This window comes from Oryzias latipes, chromosome 5, assembly GCF_053564925.1.
Source record: "Oryzias latipes strain Hd-rR chromosome 5, Olatipes_Hd-rR_3.1".
Taxonomy (NCBI): domain Eukaryota; kingdom Metazoa; phylum Chordata; class Actinopteri; order Beloniformes; family Adrianichthyidae; genus Oryzias; species Oryzias latipes.
Window position 1 is genome coordinate 557,838 of NC_136241.1, and position 23,549 is coordinate 581,386.

At 44.6% G+C, this 23,549-nt stretch overlaps 1 protein-coding gene across 4 annotated transcripts in view; it reads right to left on the reverse strand.

Annotated features, from left to right (window-relative positions):
- The window catches only part of LOC144992072 (SLIT-ROBO Rho GTPase-activating protein 3-like), a 104,820-nt gene that overhangs the window by 7,342 nt on the left and 73,929 nt on the right, over positions 1 to 23,549 (reverse strand). For 3 of the 4 annotated variants that reach the window (XM_078946712.1, XM_078946715.1, XM_078946714.1), the window contains 5 exons: positions 15,060 to 15,120; positions 14,648 to 14,725; positions 569 to 703; positions 387 to 492; positions 86 to 313 (listed from right to left, as the gene is read on the reverse strand). In XM_078946712.1, the coding sequence (XP_078802838.1) occupies positions 86 to 313; positions 387 to 492; positions 569 to 703; positions 14,648 to 14,725; positions 15,060 to 15,120 (608 nt within the window). Of the gene's footprint in view, positions 1 to 85; positions 314 to 386; positions 493 to 568; positions 704 to 14,647; positions 14,726 to 15,059; positions 15,121 to 15,804; positions 15,836 to 23,549 lie in introns of all 4 variants that reach the window. The other variant, XM_078946713.1, reaches the window with a different exon arrangement.

A 23,549-nucleotide genomic window follows, 5' to 3' on the forward strand; every position in this document is an offset into this window, starting at 1 on the left:
CCAAAAAATAATAACATTCTGCTTTAGTAAGATGCAGAGGTGGGTGATGTAGGAATTTTTTTGTTATGTGCGCCTGTCCACCTACCAGTACTCCTCCACCCCTGCCATGCATTTTTCATAAACAGGTCCTTCGAGTTCTCGTTGGGCTGGGAAGATGGCCTCGTGATGGACGATGATTGTCTTAATGATCTCATTAACGTGCGCTTGACAGGCCACAGGATCCTGGTCGTCTGGTATGGGCATCAGAGTTGGGCCAAAGCAGATAGCAAGGTTGTAAGGGTCCATCATGTTCTCATCACTGTACTGGGAGAGACTTGGAGACAAATAAATTGTTGGAGGTAAAGCACCAGCAGCACGAACCTTAATGTCGTCCTGATGAGACTTACTGGTTTAGAAAAGCAAACAGGTATCTCATGACCACGATCACAGGCCGTGGAAGAGTCACAATTATCTGCTGTATATGATGAGCTCTTTCAACACCCGAGTCAAGCTCTGGAAAATAAAAAGAAGGGGTTTATAATAACAATGTAAAAAAAAAAAAAGAGACATTTTCTTGGGTGTGACTTACTGGTGGAAGATATAAGGTCAATGAAACGCTCTTCAGGAAAGATGGGGTTTTCCAGCTCGCGGAAGTAGAGTTTAAGAACTCCAGCCACAGAGTTGATGTCGTGATCAGCCTGATCGTCCAGCAGAGGATCCTCTCCTGCAGATTGGCCATAATCTTCATCCACTCATTGCTTTGCTCATTCAATTCTTTATGAAGTGACAGCGTCCTAAGACAGTTTTTCAAAGTGGGCATTTCTAATGAGAAAGTAATAATGCAGTTGTGTTTTCCCTTTTAAACCCACTTCATCATGGTGATCTAGTGTTTTATGCATGGTTTACATGTCCATTTCAGAGCAGCATGTGTCACATTAATAATCAAAATCAGACATTACTTTTGAGTTGTTAATTAACAGAATTATTTAAAAAAAACTATGAAATAGGGCTGGACAAAAATGATGGTACCTCCATAAAAGACGGTGAACTAATTGCCCAGGGGGTCATGATGAACTCAGGTATGTCCTTTAATTGACATCACAGCTGTTTTCAAACCCAGAATCAGTCAGTGTGCATATTTAAAGGGAGACAAATAGTCACGTTGCTGTTTGGTGAAAAGGTGTGAACCACACTGAACATGGACTACAGAAAGCCAAGAAGAGAATTGTCCCAGGACATTAGAAACGCAATTATAGACAAACATGGTAAAGGTAAAGGCTATAAAACCATCTCTAAGCAGCTTGAAGTTCCTGTGACAACAGTGGCACATATTATTCAGAAGTTTAAGACACACAGGACAGTAGCCAACCTCCCTAGACGTGGCCGGAAGAGGAAAATTGATGACAAATTGAGGAGACGGAGAGTTGGAACTGTATCCAAAGAGCCCAGAACAACCTCCAAAGACATTAAAGGTGAACTCCTACATCAAGGTACATCACTGTGAGATCACACCATTCGTGGTTGTTTGAGCCAGAGTGGACTTCATGGGAGACGAAAGAGGAGGACACCGCTGTTGAAAGGAAATCATAAAAAAGCCAGACTGGAATTAGCAAAAATGCATGTTGACAAGCCACAAAGCTTCTGGGAAAATGTCCTTTGGACAGATGAGACAAAGCTGGAGCTTTTTGGTAAGGCACATCAGCTCTATGTTGGTAGACTCAAAAATGAAGCATCCAACCAAAAGAACACTGTCTGTTAGGAATAATTAGAAATAGAATAGTTAGAAACTGCCTTTAACTTTTATTACACTAATGGTTTAAACTTAATTCACTGAGCATGTATTGTCATCTCAAAATTATATTACATTTGAAGAAAGCACAGCCAAACTATTGTTCTAACAGTTTCTTCCCATACTCCCTCTTTTCTGTGCATGTTTTCTGCTGAGCAGGCCTCAGACTTATCTTCACTTTAGCCTTGGAGCTTCTCTCCAGCAGTAACCTGTGGGCGTGATTTTCACACGAGGCCCATCGGACCATCTTCTGAATATGTAAATGCAGGGTTTTTATACCAAAGCCCATCCCTGAGCTCGTTGGTTCGGACTTTGAATGTACCATGTTCATGTCTGCCCCCTTCGTGTTTGTGCGAAGTAAAACCTCCACAAAAGCTAAGTAACTGTCTCTGAGTCGTTATTCATTATTTCTGTGTGCAAGAAACTGACGGGGTTACGAACTAACACAAATACAGTCCTTTCTAGAAAATCCAGTTTCTTCACATTTGGTCCTTCGAGCTGGCCGACGTGTGCCCTGGACATCGCTGGAACCCCTGGGGGGGGTTGTCCGAAAACCGCGCGCGGTCTGAGACCACGGTCTCAGCATTGACCCATCCGACTTCAGGATCGGTGACCCTGCCCCTGGATCCAGCGGTGCCCTCGGGGGCGTCGGACCCTCATCAAATAACGAGGTTCATTGCTATAAGTGAGTACGCCACACAGAAAGTCTGTCCTCTCTTTACTTGTTAGGGTCTTATGTTGACTGTGTCTGGGTCCTTGTGTGTGCGCGCCTCATCTCTCGGGGAGGGATAGAGACACGGCTGCAGTCAGGGTGCTGCGCATGCACGTTGAACACAGGAGCGCCTGCAGCCAGACAGCTGCGGGTGCATGTGTCCTCCTTCACAGGGGGAGGAAAAAGTGTGCAGCTTACAGAAGCTGTGTTCACCTTATCCCACGCGGTGGGTGATAAGGTTATATTAACGACACGCGGTGTCGTCGGAATAGGAAAGAATAACTACGCTCGCGGAGCGGCCCACGCAGTGGGTGATGACGTTATATTAACGACACGCGGTGTCGTCGGAATTGTAAAGAATAACTACGCTCGCGGAGCGGCCCACGCGGTGGGTGATAAGGTTATATTAACGACACGCGTCGGAAGACTAAAGGATAAATACGCTCGCGGAGCGGTGTACCCACGGTGTACATTTTGACACGCGGTGTCATTGGTTTGACCCCTCGCGGAGGGAGAGAGAATAAACCAGCTTGCGGAGCTGTGGACGAATTACCCACGCGGTGGGACTCAGAAGAAGTTGTTTTGACACGCGGTGTCGTTGGTTCGAACCCTCGCGGAGGGTGTGTGTGAAAACAGTGAAACGGAGCTTCGGGGAAGCTGTATGTGTATGTAACGTTTTTATGTCTTTGTGTCTGTCTCTATGTCTCAATGTTCTTTTTTTCGACGGACCCTGTCGTGTGTGCTCGCTTTGATTAATGCCTCGTTCTAAAACAAAATAGTGACTCAGTTGACAAATAATTAGTTTTCTTTTCTGATTCTCCAAGCTTTTTCTGCTGATTAGATTCAGTGCTGGAGAATCCATAAAACGGGTCACTTGGGTGGGAACTCTGGTTTGTGATTGAAATTGAGAACGTTTGTAGCTGATCGTCGATCAAAAACCTCAAAAAGATGGGTGGGACTCATTCACAAAATCTAACAAAGACAGTAAGAAAGCACATTGATCAGGTCCAGAAAGCTTTTCAGTTTGGAAGTATGTGGGAAGTCAGGATCAGACATTAATCAAGTATTTGGATAAATGGGTTAAAGATTATGGATTTCATAGAAAGTTAAGCAGCCTCAGAGTGCAGGACAGAGCAGAAGGAGGGGAAGCAGCTTCACAGATCAGAGTGCGCGTGCCCGAGCCTGCAGACAGGCTGATGAGGACTCGCAGAAAGGAGGGGTGATTTCTCCGTTGTAAGCAGGTGTAACAGCTTTCTCTGCTCTCCGAATAATGATAGGACGTGTTTTAGTGTGTATTTTAGTGTTTAGGATATGGACTAGGGTAGATGTTCAGAAAAAGCTATAGAAAGTATCATTTCTTACAAAGCAGATGTGGATCATTTTGTGGAGGACACACCTCCCTCTTGTATAAACATGATCAGACTCGGATGGCTGGTGCAGCCTTCCCTTTTTTTAGTTCACTCTCCCCTGCTCATAAAAAGTTTGATTGCAGCCTTCTGACCCCACTTCTCAGGTCCCTGCATTTCTGCTTGTAAATCAGGATTGACCCCTTAAAAGCATTCCTGAGGATCTCTGGTTCCCTAACTTGCCTTACATTTTTTTTAATGGACGTGTCTGCTAATCTTTCTAAGTTTTAACTCTCAGGGCAATAAGTGTGGTAAAACTAAACTCCAGCTGGCCCAAGCACAGGTTAAATTTTTTGGGACATTTAGTTTCTGTTTCTTGCAAAATTATTTCTCTCCCCGGACCTCACCACCTTATCTGATCAGCCCCCCACCTTCACTCACTCGCTGTAAGCTGCAGCTGCTTAAGGGGCTGATAGTTGAAACAATGTCACCTGTGATTCTCTTGTGCGAATTCTCCAGGATCACATGCGGTATGCTCTACTCCCTTCCGTTCAAACTTTCCCATTAGTCAAACTGTTATCAGCCTGTTCATGCTGCTGTTAAAATGAGATGCAGTTCTTGTCTGTTTCACTTTCAATGTGTTTTTTCGCAATTTTTATTTTTTTATTTATTTATTTTTTTTCCTGATTTTTTTCTACTCTCATGCCTGGCTCTATTGACACCATTGATGATTTACATGATTGTTTGAAAAAAGCTGTGAGAACAAAGGAACGCATTGAGTCTGCCTCCAGCTCTCTCCTCCCCACAGACTTTGCATCCCGACCAGAAGGCCTCTGTCGGTGACCGGGTTTTCCTGCAGACCATTTAACGGACTGATTGGTCATACCCGAGGTGGACGGGACCCTTCAAGATTCTCCTCCTCATGCCAACTGCAGTACACATTGCTGACTGACCCTCCTGGATTCACGTAAGCCACTGTAAATTGCTGAGAGCCTATCAGACTGACATTTTGAGACACATCCCTGGTTGACGTCCAACTACGAAGCCGCTGCAGTGTGACACTACTCCTGGCGAGGGGCGCTCCCTGGTGTGTTTCCTCTAGCACTGCTCTCTTCCAGCTACAGTGAGCTTCGAACCAGCTGACACGGGTCCAGCTGTTGCTCGTCCATCTCCAACATCCTTCTACCAATATTTCCACTATCCCTCCTCTGAACATGTCCAAACCATCTCAGTCTGGCTTCTTTGACTTTGTCGCTAACACAGGCAACATGAGCCGTCCATCTGATGTACTCGTTCCTTATCTTGTCTAACCTGGTCACTCCTAAGGAGCGCCTCAACATCTTCATCTACGCTACTTCCATATCAGCCTCTTGTCTCTGTCTCACTACTACCGTCTCTAACCCATAGAGCAGAGCTGGTCTCACTACTGTCTTGTACACCTTTCCTTTGAGTCTTGCTGACACTCTTCTGTCACACAATACTCCTGACACTTTCCTCCACCCGCCTCTTCACCTCTTTTCCACACTCCCCATCACACTGAACTGTTGACCCTAAGAACTTAAACTCCTGCACCTTCTTCACCTCAGCCCCCTGTAACCTAACGCTTCTACCTTGATCCCTCTCGTTCAGACACATGTATTCTGTCTTACTACGACTGACCTTCATGCCTCTTCTTTCCAGAGCAAACCTCCACCTCTCTAGCTGTTCCTCCACCTGCTCTCTACTCTCACTGCAAATTACAATGTCATCAGCAAACATCATTGTCCAGGGAGATTCCTGTCTTACCTCGTCTGTCAGCCTGTCCATCAGCATAGCAAACAAAAAGGGACTCAAAGCTGATCCTTGGTGTAGTCCCATCTTCACCTTGAACTCCTCTGTCTGACCTACAGCCCATCTCACCACCGTCATACTTCTCGCATACATGTCCTAAACTACTCTGTCATAGTTCTCTGCCACTCCAGACGACCAGATACAGTACCACAGCTCCTCCCTCGGCACCCTGTCATACGCCTTCTCTAAATCTACGAACACACAATGCAGCTCCTTCTGACAATCTCTGTACTTTTCCATCAACATTCTCAAAGCAAAAATGGAATCAGTGGTGCTCTTACGGGGCATGGAACCATACTGCTGCTCACAAATCTCCACCTTCTTCCTAAGCCTGGCTTCCACTACTCTTTCCCACAGCTTCATTGTGTGGCTCATCAACTTTATTCCTCTATAGTTGCTGCAGTTCTGCGTGTCACCCTTGTTCTTAAAGATCGGGACCAGAACGCTTCTCCTCCATTCCTCAGGCATCTTCTCACTCTCTAGAATCCTATTGAACAAACTTGTTAGAAATTCCACTGCTGTCTCTCCTAAGCACTTCCATACCCCCACAGGTACGTCACCAGGACCAACGGCCTTTCCGCTCTTCATCCTTTTCAGAGCCTTCCTAACCTCAACCTTTCCAATCTCTGCTACTTCCTGCTCCACAACAACCACATCTTCCTCCCTTCTTTCCCTGTCATTTTCCACGTTCATCAGCTCCTCAAAATACTCCTTCCATCTTTTCTGTACACTCTCCTGGGTTGTTAGCACCTTTCCATCTCTGTCCTTAATCACCCTTATCTGTTGCACGTCCTTCCCATCTCTGTCTCTCTGTCTGGCTAGTCTGTACAAGTCCTTCTCTCCTTCCTTTGTGTCTAACCTGTCATATAGCTCATCGTAAGCTTTCTGTTTGGCCTTTGCCACCTCTCTCTTCACTCTATGCTGCGCTGCGCTTCCTTGTACTCCTGTCTACCTTCCTCAGTCCTTTCTACATCCCACTTCCTTTTAGCCAACCTCTTCCTCTGGACGCATTCCTGTACTTCCTCATTCCACCACCAAGTGTCTTTACAGTCTTTCCTCTTTCCAGGTGACACAGCTAGCACATTTCTACCTGTTTCCCTGATAATCTCTGCTGTAGTTTTCCAGTCATCTGGAAGCTCATCCTGACCACCCAGGACCTGTCTCAACTTCTGCCTAAATTCCTCACAAGTTTCTTCATTCTGTAGCTTCCACCACTTGGTTTTCTTTTCTATTTTCCCTCTCTTCTTCTTCCTGACCTCCAGAGTCATCTTACACACCACCATGCGGTGCTGTCTGGCTACACTCTCTCCTACCACCACTTTGCAGTCATTAACCTCTCTCAAATGACTTTGTCTACATAGGATGTAGTCCACCTGAGTACTCCTACCTCCACTTCTGGATGTCACTCTATGTTCCTCTCTCTTCTGGAGGTAAGTGTTGACTACAGCCATTTCCATCCTCTTCGCAAAGTCCACCACCATCTGTCCCTCCAGATTCCTTTCCTTCACACCGAACCTGCCCATCACCTCCTCATCACCTCTGTTGCCCTCACCAACATGCCCATTAAAGTCTGCTCCAATAACAACTCTCTCTCCTCTGGGGATACTCTCTATGACCTCATCCAACTCAGTCCAGAATCTCTCCTTCACTTCTAACTCACAGCCAACCTGTGGCGCATACACACTGACTACATTCACCATCTATGTCTGTTAGACCCAATTCCCACTAGACTTTTAAAGAAACTTTTCCCCTAATTAATGATTCCATATTAACAATGATAAATACCTCTCTGGAAACGGGTTACGTGCCACAGTCTTTTAAATATGCAGTTGTTAAACCTCTTCTGAAAAAGCCCAGTACAGAAACTGCACTACTAGTTAGAGTCTCTAATGACTGGTTATTGGCCTCAGGAAAGGGACTTCTTTCTATTCCGGTCCTGTTAGACCTCAGTGCAGCCTTTGGCACTATCGACCACAGTATTTTACTCCATAGATTAGAGCATGACATAGGGATCAGAGGATCTGCTCTCCAGTGGTTTAAATCCTATCTGTCCGATAGATATCAGTTCGTTAACGTAAATGGACATTCCTCTCAGTGCACTCGAGTTAACTATGGAGTCCCACAGGGCTAAGTTTTAGGACCCATCCTGTTTACGCAGGAATTTATATTTTTGGTAATTACATTAGGGTTGTCAGTCTTAAATTTTACTACATTGAAGATAAATCATTTTAAATCATTACGGGGCGGCCGTGGTGCAGCGGTAGGGCGGTCGACCCATGATCGTAAGATTGCAGGTTCGATTCCCGCCTTGCACGCCCATGAGTCGAAGTGTCCTTGGGCAAGACACTGAACCCCACCTTGCCTCTGGTGGTAGGCAGGCGCCTGTGTTTGGCAGCGGAGCCGCCACCAGTGTGTGAATGTGTGAGTGAATGTGTGTGTGACTGGGTGAATGGGTCTGTGACTGTAAAGCGCCTTGTCCTTGTAGGAAGAAAGGCGCTATATAAGTATACGCCATTTACCATTTGCTGAAGTGTGTGCTTTAACATCCTTTGTACTTTGGAGAAGCTTCCTGGAAATTGCATATGTAAAGAGGTTTTGATGCTGCAGCACCGAACTCATCCCCCTTCAGGAGAAAAACGGTCTTTGATCTTCTAAGACCATCTGGAAGCCTTAGCTGCAGATCTGACATGGACCAGAATTAAATTGCCTCCAGGTTTCGATTCAATGTGTGGAAACGCCTGAAGGTGCCAACTAGCATGAGAAGGACAAAGAGTTGGGACTGACTGCCTGCGGAGAAGGATCCGGGCTACTGTGCTGGACCCCCATGGGGACACAGTTTGTGGTCGGACAGATGTCCGTCGGTGAAATAACCCCCCGGACGTCTGAAGCAGGAAGCGGACCAAATGCTGTGATTCCAAATATGGACTGAGGGAAGTGGGCAGACCTCTCGACCGGCCAATCCGAGCGGCTAGAGACAGAGATACAGCAGCCATCTTGTTTCCAGAGGAGGGGATTCTGACCACCTGTTTAAAAGTCTGCACTCAAGGAACTTTCTTTGTTCCCAACAGGCTGACACGTTAAGACGCTTGTAATTTGGCGCTGTGCAAGCTCTGAAACTTTGGGAATCCGGATGTCTGTTTTATTTTGTTTTACTCTGTTTTTAGAAATATTGTTAGGGAATAAATTTGTTAAACTTAATCCGGTGGAATCCCGTGGTTTCTTCTTCTCGACTTTTTTGAACACGCAAGGAAAGTAATCTCAAAGCGACAGATTATTTCCTACAATGCTTTATATGCTATCCCTAGGAAACATTAATCAGGAAACACAGCATTCATTTTCATTGTTATGCCGACGATACGCAGTTGTATTTATCCATGAAACCTGACCAGAATAACGATATTGAGAAACTGTATGCCTGCATCAGAGACATCAAGACCTGGGGCCTCATTTATAAAACTTTGCGTAGGATTTGCGTCAGAAGTGGCGTACGGATAAAGCACAGAACGTGCGTACGCACAGAAATATTTGGATTTATAAAACTGTGCGCATGCACATCCTACACATCTTTCCCTTAATAAATCACAACCAATTCTAAATGCAGCGCAGCTTTTGCGGCTTCATGACACGGCCATAGTTGCCCATAAATAGTCCGTGAAACGCCCACAAATGAATATTCATTGATTGCGAAACCATGGCAAACACAGAGAGGAAATCAAAAAAACGTAACTTCACTCAATGTGAAGTAGAAGTTATCGTTGGCGAGGTGGAAAAGAGGAGAAAAGTGTTGTTTGGAGGGCACAGTGTGGGCATCACTAATGCCAAAAAGGCACTTGATGTCATGTGCGGGGGGAGGCTCGAGAGCCGGTTGGACCCAGTAGCAGAGGCGGAGGCAGACGGTTCAGGGACAAGGGGGTTTAATGCAAAACAACAAACAAAAGGCGCTGCAGAGCAGGATTACAAAACAAAAACAAAAACTTACTTGGCGTGGTGTGGCATGAAACATGGAGACAAGACAAGAAGACGTGAACAACATGAGCAGAAGGTAATGGACCAGCACAGGAGGAAGGCAGAGACAAGACTTATATACAGACAGGGCAGACAAGACACAGGTGAACACGATTAGGGCAGATGGGGACCAAAGGAAGTAAAACTCAAGAAACATGACAAGACAGGAAACCTTTCAAAATAAAACAGGAAACAGAACCAAACAAGACAGAACAAGAACTAAAGCGAAAAACAAGACACAACAAATTGAAACCATGACAGTACCCCCCCCCCCCCCTCAAGGAACCGCTCTGAGGTTCCAATAGTCAACTGAGGGGGGGGCCCCGGAGGACAACCTCGACGGGCATAAGAGTCCAAAGAGACGGCCGGGGGTCCGCGCCGTCCGGCGAGGCAGGTCCGGAGGACGGCCGGGGAGCCGAGCGGTCCGGCGAGGCAGGTCCGGAGGACGGCCGGGGGGCCGAGCGGTCCGGCGAGGCAGGTCCGGAGGACGGCCTGGCTGTCTAAAGATCCGTTCACTACGAATTCTTCCATTTGCCACATCTTTTAAGAGCGCAAGATCAGCCATTGTGCGTCATTACTCATTGTGATGGGGCATTTTATTTCCATCCATTTAATTGCATCTGACAAGCTACAGATGTCGGTAATAATCCACGTGGAAATGGGAAATTGCTCAGCGCAAATGCAATTTCTCGTTGCTTTCTGAATGGTTGAGACATACGCCATAAATTGTTTTATCAAAAATAAAACAAACTAAAGGCATATGCATGAATACCATAATTCCGTAGCTTATGAAGAAAATGTTTTACTATGAAAACAACTTTCCCCAGTGGACAATTACGGCAATATGTCCGTCCGTCCGTGACACATTGACGAGTACATTATTTTGTTCTGTTAACTATATTATTTATGAGGATGAATTGCACAACATGCCAATATTGCAGAACATATTTAACTTTTCTCTCTGCACATAAATATTCATTTGAATTTCTGTTGTAATTTTCGTTTGATTTTTTTTTGTTTCACTGCTGATCGATCAAACGGGTGTTCGTGTAGGCTGTTAATTGTAAGACTTGCTTTGTGAGGTCTTCATGTTATTTATGAGAGGCAGTATTGTCATTTTCACTTTCATGTGTTTCTTCCATCTGCCGACGGTGTTGCCGTTTCTCATTTCACCCGTTTTTGTGCGTACGCCTGGGTCAGAGCTTGCGTGAAGGGCCGCACATTTTCCCGTCAAGTTTGCTTTTTATAGATCTCAAATATTGCGTAGAGTGGCGTACGCCTTCTTTTGTGCGTACGCAACGTTTATAAATGAGGCCCCTGGATGACAATTAATTACCTCCTCTTGAACCCAGAAAAAACTGAGGTCATTATACTAGGTCCTAAAAACCTCAGAGATGCTCTGTCTGCTCAGATAATCTCCCTGGATGGCATAAGTGTAGCCCCCAATTCCACAGTTAGAAACCTTGGGGTTTTATTTGACCAGGATTTATCATTTAAGGCTCACATATCTCAGGCGTGTAGAACTGCCTTTTCTCACCTGCGGTATATTGCTAAGATCAGAAATATGCTTTCTATGAGTGATGCTGAAAAACTGATCCATGCATTTGTTACGTCTAGACTGGATTACTGTAACTCCTTGTTAGCAGCTAAGAGTTAATTAAGAAGTCTCCAGCTTGTTCAGAATGCAGCAGCTGGATTGTTAGCAGGAACTAGCAGAAAGGATCACATCACTCCTGTTTTGGTTTCGCTCCATTGGTTCCCAGTTGATTCTAGAATCAAGTTCAAGATCCTCCTGTTAATTTATAACAGGTCCTGTAGTAAGTCCTGTAGTAAGGACCTCATAGTCCCTTACCATCCAATAAGAACACTTCGCTCACAAAATGCAGGACTGCTTTTGGTTCCTAGAATTAGTAAAAGTACGGTTGGAGGTAGAGCGTTTAGCCACCAAGCCCCTGTTTTATGGAATAAACTCCCAGCTCATGTAAGAGAGGCCGACTCAGTTTCTGCATTCCAAGTTAGACTGAAAACATTCCTCTTTGGACAGGCTTATTATCAGACTAGTTAGTATTCAGAGATTATTTAACTTAACGTTAATGTGTTTAAATTAAACTTAATAACAATAACTTTTGTTTTAAAGGCTGCTAGAAGTTGAAGCTGGGGTAACCATGGTGCACTGGGGTTTGGTCCTCTTTTCTCATCTTCTTCTACCCTTCCTCTCTTCTCCATTCTTGATCGTTATTCATCATTTAGTTCTCCATGCCTCTGTTTGGTGCAGTGCGATTCATGTATTGTCCCTCTTTCCCTCTCCCTTCCTGGGGATGGGAGTGCTTCCAGACTCCAGTTGGCTCATCCGTGCTCCTGTTCCTGACCGTCTACCTCGCCTTTGCTCCTGCTCCTACACCTGGCTGTGGATCCTGCCTCTGGCTTGTCTCTGCTCTGTACCTGACCATGTACCTCGTCTCTGCTCCTGCTCCTACACCTGGCTGTGGTTCCTGTCTCCGGCTCGACTTGCGCCCCTGACTGTCCCCCCAACCACGGCTGGATGAAGCTCGTTTGCTGAACTTTAAATATGTAGTTGTAGAGTTAGATAAGTTAATTCTTCTCTAAGAGTTCTGGTATATCGCCTGTCCGTCCTGGGGGAGGATCCCTCCTTCATGTGGGCACCCCCGAGGTTTCTTTGTTTTTTCCGGAATCCGTTTTTTTTAGGAGTTTTTCCTTACCACGAAGGGGGGTCTAAGGGCAGGGATGCCAGCTTAGTCAGTTTGTTAGTTCATTTTAGTATTTTCCTATTGAACTCTTTGTATTCATGTTCCTTTTGAGTTCATGTTTCACTTCGAAGCCCATCGAGACGACTGTTGTTGTGATTTTGGGCTATACAAATAAAATTGAATTGAATTGAACCATCACCCCTTCAATTTCTAACTTTAGGCTCATCATCCTGTCTGAGACTCTTTTCACCTCTAGAACACTGTTTACAAACTCCCCCTTCAGAATCACTCCTACCCCGTTTCTCTTCCTATCAACACCATGATAGAACAGTTTGTATCCTCCTCCAATACTACGTGCCTTGCTGCCCTTCCACCTTGTCTCCTGCACACATAGTACATCTAAATTCCTTCTCTCCATCATGTCTGCCAGCTCTCTGCCTTTCTCTGTCATTGTGCCAACGTTAAAGATCCCTATTCTCAAACCTATGTTCCTGCCTTTTCCCTTCTCTGTCTGGCCACGGACCCTTCTGCCTCCCCTCTTTCTTCGACCAACAGTAGTCAAATTTCCACCAACAACCTGTAGGTTAACAGCATCGGTGGCGGTCGTTGTTAACCCGGGCCTCAACCGATCCGCTATGTCTAAAGTGTTGTGGCTGATTCGCATGGTTATTTTGGCAATTTTTACGCCGGATGCCCTTCCTGACGCAACCCTCTCTATTTATCCGTGCTTGAACCCAGCACAGAAGTAACTGGCTTGCAACCCCTGTGGCTAGATTATTAACACCACACTTACTACTATTTTTTTTACAGTGAATATGACATCATCAATTTCACAAAGTGAAAATCTCTTTGATATGAGGACACTGGATTTGGGAATTGTAGATTCCAAGCACTAAAGAATGGCAAACGCACCTTAGTGCACGATGTGGTGAGTAGTGAATTTGGACATAGCCTCTGTGTCACTAATCCTGGGCTCGCATTGCATCCGGTCCAGCTGCGCTGCAACTGCCGGAGTCTTTACGTAAATTCAAAAGTGCAAAGAGCACTCACACAGCATCAGAATGATCCAGCCCCTCCAGAGTTCTGAATCCATTTGGTTAGCTTCAAATTTCAGCTGTGTCTGGAGTGAGCCGGAGCACTTTTTGTGAAGTTGGGGAAATTTACGACCTAAACCTGAAATCATGCAAGCGAGTGTAAAGTGCATCCGGTACATTTTTCAAAATAAAACCTATTTTTACTGTACTCGCTATGTTTTTACCGTGGTGTAAACTTTATATCATTGGGTCATCTGCCGTAGCTAAACCGGAGCCAGGGCCAGAGCCAGAGCCAGAGCCAGACTGGATGCAGTGTGAGCTCAGGGCAAGGAGATGGCACACAGCGGTGCCGCTGACACTTCTGCTTGGACTTTTGATCCGTTACCATGAACCCGTTACTCTTTCACACACTCAAAGTCGCATACGCACATTTCACCAGCTTCCAGAAGACATTTTGATTCTTTCAGTGACATTTGAATGTGCTTTATTCACTGTAAATCTAGAACAGATTAGCTTCATTCCACGTGTTTGGAATAGATTCAGGTTGTAGGAGAATTTTTAACTTAATTGGCATGAAACCTTAATGTTACAATCATGCCAGCTTTAGGTGCGAATTTCGACAATTCTTTACATTTTCATACTAATATGTTTTGTAACCATTAAATTTACAGTACATAATGCTAGCTCATTTAGCTAATTTGGTATCTACTAAGGTTTTTGTAAATAATTTAGCTAATATTTTATCAATATGCTATCCTATTTGTTAGATTTGGCAGTTTTAAAAAAAATAAATTGTAATTTGTCTAATATTTTACATGAAAGAAAACATTCAAATCCATGAGCATCCTGTTATTTGCATTTCCACTTTCAGTATCCTTTCTCTGCCATTCATAGCCATTTTTGCTTACTACTTGAATTTTTTCTGTAATCTGTCATTTTTATGCCACTTGTGGTTTGTTTGCAGTTAAACTAATGTAAATCTACAGCATTACAATGTAAATGCTTACATTTATAGCTCCAAAAGCTTCTGCAAACATTATGCAAAAAACATCAGCAATATATTCAAACTATTTGCTTTCAATAAACTTCAGCTTGTTTTGCTCAAAGTTAAGTAATTAAGCAATTACTTAACTAGCAATTAAAAGCAACCACCTTCAGCAATCACACATATTTCTGCAGGAAATGCAACTTTTCCCGTTTTAGGTGAGTAAAACATGATTTAAATTAATCAACATGGGGCTGACCTCTCTGAAATGCATTCTTAATGTCATTGACTTCGACCTGAGATCCTGGAACTCGGAATATACCCTGCTGCTGCAGACCTGCACAGACACAAACCAATGAAAGTTCAAATAGTATGACTACAAAAACAGAAACCTAGCGGAAGTAGAGCCAATAATTAAATACATTTCAAGCAAACATCCTTTAAGCACGCTTGTAAAACACTTTCAGAAAAAGAAAGTGCGCTTGTTAAGGATTTGTCACATTTCAACATGGCAGTGCCACATTTACTTTAATTACTTTGATTCCTTTATGAAGTAAAACATCATCATAATTTAGAAATTTAATTCAATGGAATCCATACAATACTGAGAACGATAAGATGAATGAATGAAAATGTAAAAACTGACAAATCATCATTTGTGAAAATCTTACCGTAAAGATTGATGTATCGAACGCAGCTTTCAACCACCAAAGGTATCGGCTGCCCCGACTCCTACAAAAACAATCACTACATTACATTAAATATGTTTTGGAAATTAAAAAAAAACAAGAAGAGCAAGGTGTTAGCTGAAAAATAAATTCATACATTCAATAATCTATTTGTTAAGACTCAATTCTAAAATTATTTTAAAGTCCCACTCCAATAATCTTTTAATTTATTTTTAGAAGCTTTTCCAGAGGTCTTTTAATTATGATTTTGCCTTTTTTTAGCCAAACTTAAAAAAATATCGTTCTTTAGGAAAAAAGTAGTAGTTCAATCGAAAATTGACTCTAAGTTGTGGGCAGGGCCATAGGTGTGGGACAACACCACCACCCTTCCCCTCCCCAATGCGGAGAGCTCAGAGCTGGGAGCTTGTGGCCAGGCCAACATATTTTCAACATCACAAATAGATATTTAATCTTTTCCAGACTGCATTTTTTCATCTGCTTCTGATTCAAAATGATTTGAATAATAAATACTCAAACATGCCATTTTGAGCTTCATTTTCTTTATATGTCTTTCATCATCAGGAAATTCCATAAGAACATGTTAAACACAAATTTCTATAGAGTGGGTCTTTAAGTATGCACAGAAAACTTCATTTAGGACCAGAATAAATGGTTTACAGTACAGATGCACAGACATTAGCATGGGAAACAAAGCGTGAGCCTCCCGCCTTGCTATAAGACAGAGTACCTGACTCCTGGAACGGATATTCCGTCTTCCTCTGAGCAGGGATCGTAGACGGAGAAAGAAAGCAATAAAAACCACAACAGGTTAGTGCGAGAGGCAGACTTTACAGAGACAGCGAAAGGAAAGACAAGGCCTGGACAGGCTGAGTCGGATTAGGCTACTCTACCTACAGCAGCCATGATGACAGACATTTTCAACTTTTTCTGTGATTGTTGTCATTATACTAATTGGTTTTTGCTTTATTAGGGCCCGAGCATGTAGTGCAAGGACCCTATTGTATCTGTCAGGTTTGTTATTATTATTAGGGCCCGGGCACGTAGTGCAAGGACCCTATTCTTTTTCAAATGTTTTTGATTAGGGCCCGAGCACGGAGTGCAAGGACCCTATTGTATTTATAAGGATTATTAGGGCCCAAGCACGGAGTGCAAGGACCCAATTGTATCTGTTAGGTTTATTTTTTTTTAGGGCCCGAGCACGTAGTGCAAGAAACCTATTATATTTATAAGGGTTATTAGGGCCCGAGCACGTAGTGCAAGGACCCTATTGTATTTATAAGAATTATAATTAGGGTCCGAGCACGTAGTGCAAGGACCCTATTGTTTTCCGAATGTTTATTATTAGGGCCCAAGCACGGAGTGCAAGGACCCTATTGTATCTGTTAGGTTTATTTTTCTTCGTTATTATTCTTCCGACAAAAGAGTCGCCTTTTTGAGGCCTTTAACATACCCGAAAACTCACCAAATTTTGTACACACATCAGGATTCGTGAAAAATCTCAAATTTTATGGGAGACCGGCATAGGTACACAAAAATAACTCGTTAGCGCCACCTGCAAAATTTGTTTTTCGCGAGCACGACCATATGCTTTATCGTACAAGCTTGATTTTAATAGGGCATGTTTATCAGATGGAAACCTACAAAAAGTCTCTTGGTACCAAGCTGTCAGTCGCACAGGTAGTCTGCTATATTGATGTCAATGTCATTTTTTGGTATTTTGGTCATTTGCAGGCCTCGTTCTAGAACGAATTCCTCCTAGAGATTTATGAATAATGACTCCAAACTTTGGTTTTGTAAACTAGACACATGTCCGATGTTAAATTGGGAAGCTTTTAAGTTTTTACGGATGTTTGTGACCATGGCGGGTCAAAATTCGAGGTTGTTTCGAAAACACGCCATGAAAAGAAAAATGGCCATTACTCAGCCATGCATAATCCAATCTGATCCAAAATTGATGTGCATGATTGTAGTCTGACTCTGAACACATCTGCAGTGGAAAAATCTGGAAAAGGTGTAGCGCCACCTGCTGGCAACAGGAAATGACATGTTTGACTTGGAGCATCACTGCTCCAAGTGGGATGAGGCAACACACCTATAAAATGACATCCACCTGTTGAAAAGCCATTGAAGTTTACTCTGATAAAAAACCATAACTTTCGATGCGGGGGTGTGGTCTTGACAGAGCAGCAAAGTTCGGCGTCCCGCCATGCACACAAAAGGTGCTCTCACGTGCACAATTCTTGTCAGATCTCACTGAAATTAAATAGATTTGATGAAGCTTCCATTCTGAACCCATGGATATGACAATTTTGGAGGAGCTCCATAGCGCCACCTAGTTATTGAAAAACACAGTTTTTGTCGCATTCTGCCCTATCTTTTCTCTGCGCTTCGTCCGACGTGCATGAAATTAAAACTGGAGATACTCAGAAGGGTCTTCTCTCATAATCTGCAGTTTCATGGCTGTACATCTGACGGTGCCTTCATAAGCCAAAAACCTCTTGAAGCTGCAGGGGTGAGATCTCACCCCTCCTCCTCCTGCAGCCTTCTCTGGTCATATGTTAATTAGCTAAGACTGACAATGAAGGATGAGAGGACTTAGAATTCAGCCACAAAAAGCCAGTTTAGCAATGAAAGTCTGTTTATTCATTGTTTTGTATGTATTTTATACATCTTTTGTACTAATCATTGCTTTTTATTTTCATTTAAACAAAATGCAATTAACATTTTATCTTTCTTTTCATTTTTTTTACATACAAATCATATGAATATGGTCCAAAACAAACCCAACCTCAGTACACTCCTACAGATGTAACATAGGATAATTTATATGTCTTATATCTTTTTTTTAATCAATGCTGGAACTTCTTTTCCTTTTTATACATCCAATGAAATTAAACTACAAAACCAACAAAAAACACAACTGATGACAAATGTCTCTAAAAAATGATGTGTATATATGAAGCACCTTTAAACACCAAACGAATCCTCCCAATAAAAGCACAAAAATGGAACACAAAATTTAAAACCCAAATTACAAAACTGCAATTTTAAAAAGATACTTTTTTCAGCAGCTTTTTAAAATCAATCACCAATTTAACTCTTCTGTGGGTGAAACAAATAACTCCAGAACAATGAAGCCACTTCTCCAAAGTCTCTGTCACCTTCAGTTTTAAACAAGTTCTCTGAACATCCAACATACATTGGTCATATGTACTCAGAGACCTGCTAAAAGTGCACAATTGTAAAAACTCTTTTATATAGACAATTGTTTGGTTGCTTTTCAGCACTAAATATAAAAACAATGCTTTAATATCACTTAGACACAGATGAAGATCCATTTCAACTGGATTAGTAACAGGGTGGCATATTTAGGTTTACTTAGGTTAAAAACTTACATCACTACAGAACACGAAGCTGTTCATCATATTTTTTACCTAAACATGTAAACACATGCTTGGCTCTGCGGTTAGGAAAAGGTATTTGGGAATTTCTTCATACCAGGAGCCAGCCTGGTCATAGAAACATCGCCATAGCGCCCACGCAGACTGGGACAGCAACGGCGTCCACTTCATAGCCTTGAGGCTGCAAAATTATACTGCTGCGCAAGCCACTGCCAAGCGGGAAGTGTTTGATTGCGATATATCCATCCATCCATCCATCTTCCTCCGCTTATCCGGGACCGGGTCGCGAGGGCAGCAGACTGAGCAGAGATGCCCAGACTTCCCTCACCCCAGCCAATTCCTCCAGCTCCTCTGGGGGGACCCCGAGGCGTTCCCAGGCCAGCCGAGAGACGTAGTCTCTCCAGCGTGTCCTGGGTCTTCCCCGGGGCCTCCGCCCAGTGGGACATGCCCGGAACACCTCTCCAGGGAGGCGTCCAGGGGGCATCCGGACTAGATGCCCGAGCCACCTCAGCTGGCTCCTTTCGATGTGGAGGAGAAGCGGTTCTACTCCGACCTCCCCGCGGGTGACCGAGCTTCTCACCCTATCTCTAAGGGAGCGCCCAGCCACCCTACGGAGGAAGCTCATTTCAGCCGCTTGTATTCGGGACCTCGTTCTTTCGGTCATGACCCATAGCTCATGACCATAGGTGAGTACTGGAACGTAGATCGACCGGTAAATTGAGAGCTTTGCTTTTCGGCTCAGCTCTCTCTTCACCACGACGGACCGATAGAGCGACCGCATAACTACGGACGCCGCTCCGATCCGCCTGTCAATCTCACGTTCCGATCTTCCCTCACTCGTGAACAAGACCCCGAGGTATTTAAACTCCTCCACCTGGGGCAAGGACACTCCACCCACCGAGAGATGGCAAGCTACCTTTCTCCGGTCAAGAACCATGGCCTCAGATTTAGCGGTGCTGACCCTCATCCCAGCCGCTTCACACTCGGCCGCAAACCGCCCCAATGCACGCTGGAGGTCCCGGTTCGATGAAGCCAACAGGACAACATCATCTGCAAAAAGCAGAGAGGAAATCCTGTGGTCCCCAAACCAGATCCCTTCCGGCCCCTGGCTGCGCCTAGAAATTCTGTCCATAAAAACTATGAACAGAACCGGTGATAAAGGGCAGCCCTGCCGGAGTCCAACGTGGACCGGGAACAGGTCTGACTTACTGCCGGCTATGCGAACCCTAGCTCCTACTCCAGTCATACAGAGACCGGACAGCCCTCAGTAAGGCTCCCCGGACCCCATACTCCCAGAGCACCCCCCACAGGATGCCACGGGGGACGCGGTCGAACGCCTTCTCCAAATCCACAAAACACATTTGGACTGGATGAGCGAACTCCCACAATCCCTCCAGCACCCTAGATAGGGTGTAGAGCTGGTCCACTGTTCCACGACCAGGACGGAAACCGCACTGTTGTTCCTGAATCCGAGGTTCGACTATCGGACGGACTCTCCTCTCCAGTACCCTGGCATAGACTTTCCCAGGGAGGCTGAGGAGTGTAATTCCCCTATGGTTGGAACACACCCTCCGGTCCCCCTTCTTAAAGAGGGGAACCACCACCCCTGTCTGCCAGTCCAGTGGTACGGTTCCCGACCGCCACGCGACGCTGCGGAGACGTGTCAGCCAAGACACTCCCACAGCATCCAGAGACTTGAGGTGCCCAGGGCGGACTTCATCCACCCCTGGGGCCTTGCCACCGAGGAGCTCGTTGACTACCTCAGTGACTTCAGCCCGGGTAATAGACAGCCCCACCCCAAAGTCCTCACTCTCCGCTTCTTCAAAAGAAGGCGTGTCAGTGGGATTGAGGAGATCCTCGAAGTAGTCCTTCCACCGCCCGACAATGTCCCCAGTCGAAGTCAACAGCTCCCCACCTGCACTGAAAACGGTGCCTGTGGAGAACTGCTTTCCCCTCCTGAGTCGCCGGATGGTTTGCCAGAATTTCTTCGAGGCCAACCGATAGTCCTTCTCCATGGCCTCACCGAACTCCTCCCAGGACCGAGTTTTCGCCTCCGCAACAGTCTGGGCCGCAGCTCGCTTAGACTGCCGGTATCTGTCAGCTGCCTCTGGAGTCCCGCAGGCCAGCCAGGCCTGGTAGGACTCCTTCTTCAGCTTGACGGCATCCCTTACTTCCGGTGTCCACCACCGGGTTCGGGGGTTACCGCCGCGACAGGCACCAGAGACCTTGCGACCACAGCTCCGAGCAGCAGCAGAGACAATGGAGGTGGAAAACATGGTCCACTCGGACTCAATGTCCCCAACCTCCCTCGGTACCTGTTTGAAGTTCTCCCGGATGTGGGAGTTAAAGACTTCCCTGACGGAGGGCTCAGCCAGACGTTCCCAGCAGACCCTCAGAGTACGTTTGGGTCTTCCAAGTCTTTCCGGCCTCCTTCCCCGCCAGCGAATCCAACTCACCACCAGGTAGTGATCTTTTTGCTCTGAAAGAATACTTATATTTATTCAAAGTGATATTTTAAGTTTAGATGTACAGCACCCGCATGGGTGCACTAAAACGGATCGATAGCGCAACCTACAATGTTTGTTTTCGCGAGCCCCGCCATGTTCTTTAATGTACAAGCTTGATTTTAACAGGGCACGTTCATCAGATGGATACCTACAAAAAAGTCTGAGGACCCACCTGTCACTCGCACAGGAAGTCTGATATATTGATGTCAATATGTCATTTTTGCTGCATTTTGGTCATTTGCAAGCCTCGTTTTAGAACAAACTCCTCCTAAACCCATGTCCGATGTTAAATTGCAAAGCTTTTAAGTTTTTACGGATGTTTGTGACCGTGGCGGGTCAACATTGGAAGTCATTTCGAAAACACGGCATGAAAAGAAAAATGGCCATTACTCAGCCATGCATATTCTTTTTTTTTTTTTTTTTTTTATTGTTTTTTTTAAACTTGTCCTGTCCAACAGCTAGGCAAACAGATGAGAGCTGAGGGCCTCTTGTGTTTGGACATATTTTATTTTAACAAGAGGGGTTATTAATCTTCAGACAAACCAAAGGTATGTCTGAATAAACCCCTTTTGTAATTGAGGCCAAACTTTATTAGTTTCAATCATGTTTGAAGATCTTTGGTGTTGGACCGGACGGAAAAGGAAAGAGGGGAAAAAGAGAGAGGGACGTTAGAGAGAGGGGGGGTTAGGAGGGTGATAATAGGAGGGGAAGGGGGGTAAGATCATGAAGCAGCATAGAGCAGACAGGTTTACTGGTTGTTTATCATTACGGTACGGTTCAAATGTAGTACAAAAAGGGCGGGGCCTGTTCACACACACTCAAATATTATCAACACACCTGCTAGCTGCAAAAATGTCCACATGTCAACATGTACACAAAACAGATAGTGTTCACGAACGCGTACCTATGCCTTAAAACCAACTAGTGTGAAATCTTTCAGTCATTCAATCATGCAAACTGTTAGTGCAAAGGTGAGCTAACACCTGTGCTCAAGTGAGTGTTTATGTTCTTCTAAAATGGATGGTGGAATGTGAAAAGAAGGAGGAGGAGCGCCCAGCCACCCCCACACCCCGACCCCCGCCGCAGCAGCAGCGGCAGCCGGAATTCCCCCAACGCCACACGGGAACAGGCAGGGAACAACCGCCCCCCGGGCGACCACCCGCATGGGTGCACTAAAACGGATCGATAGCGCAACCTACAATGTTTGTTTTCGCGAGCCCCGCCATGTTCTTTAATGTACAAGCTTGATTTTAACAGGGCACGTTCATCAGATGGATACCTACAAAAAAGTCTGAGGACCCACCTGTCACTCGCACAGGAAGTCTGATATATTGATGTCAATATGTCATTTTTGCTGCATTTTGGTCATTTGCAAGCCTCGTTTTAGAACAAACTCCTCCTAAACCCATGTCCGATATTAAATTGCAAAGCTTTTAAGTTTTTACGGATGTTTGTGACCGTGGCGGGTCAACATTGGAAGTCATTTCGAAAACACGGCATGAAAAGAAAAATGGCCATTACTCAGCCATGCATATTCTAATCTGATCTAAAATTGATATGCATGATTGTATTCTGAGTCTGAACACATCTGCAGTGGAAGAATCCGGAACAGATTTAGCAACATCTGCTGGCAACAGGAAATGACATGTTTGACTTGGAGCTTCACTGCTCCGAGTACGATGAGCCGACACCCCTCAAAATGATGTCCACCTGTTGAAAAGCCATTGAAGTTTACTCCAACAAAAAAACATAACTTTCGACGCAGGGGTGTGGTCGTGACAGAGCGGTAAAGTTGGGCATCTCGCCAGGCACACAAAAGTTGCTCTCACGTGCACATTCCTCTTCCGGATTTACTGAAATTCAATGGATATGATGAAGCTTCCATTCTGAACCCATGCATATGACAATCTTGGACGAGCTCTATAGCGCCACCTAGTTATTGCATGAGGCACATTCTGCCCTGTCTTTTCTCTGTGCTTTGTCCGATGTGCATGAAATTAAAACTGGAGATATTCAGAAGGGTCCTCTCTCATAATCTAAAGTTTCATGGGTGTACATCTGATGGTGCCTGTGTAACAGGACGTGGTCGATTATGTGCACCCAAATAATAGAAATTGATTAAAAATCAGCCGTTTGTCTCAGGAAGCGGAGATTTCAGAATTAGATGCCTTTAAAAACCTCTAGCTTTGATATGTAACACTATAGGGTCTACGAGAAACACCATCACTTAATTTTTTAATAACATTTTGGACTAAACAAATATTTTAATCATACATTCTGTTTAGACTATCAGCACGTGACAGAGCGGCAAAGTTGGGCGTCCCGCCACACACACAAGTTGCCCTCAAGTGCACAATCCTTGTCCGATCTCACTGAAATTAAATAGATTTGACGAAACTTCCATTCTGATGAAACGTTCATGAAATTAAAACAGGAGATACTCATAAAGGTCTTCTCTCATCATCTAAAGTTTAATGTCTGTACACCCTACGGTGCCTGCGCAATCCACTGCCAAGCGGGAAGTGTTTGATTGCGATACAGTCAGATAATTAAAAATTCTTAAG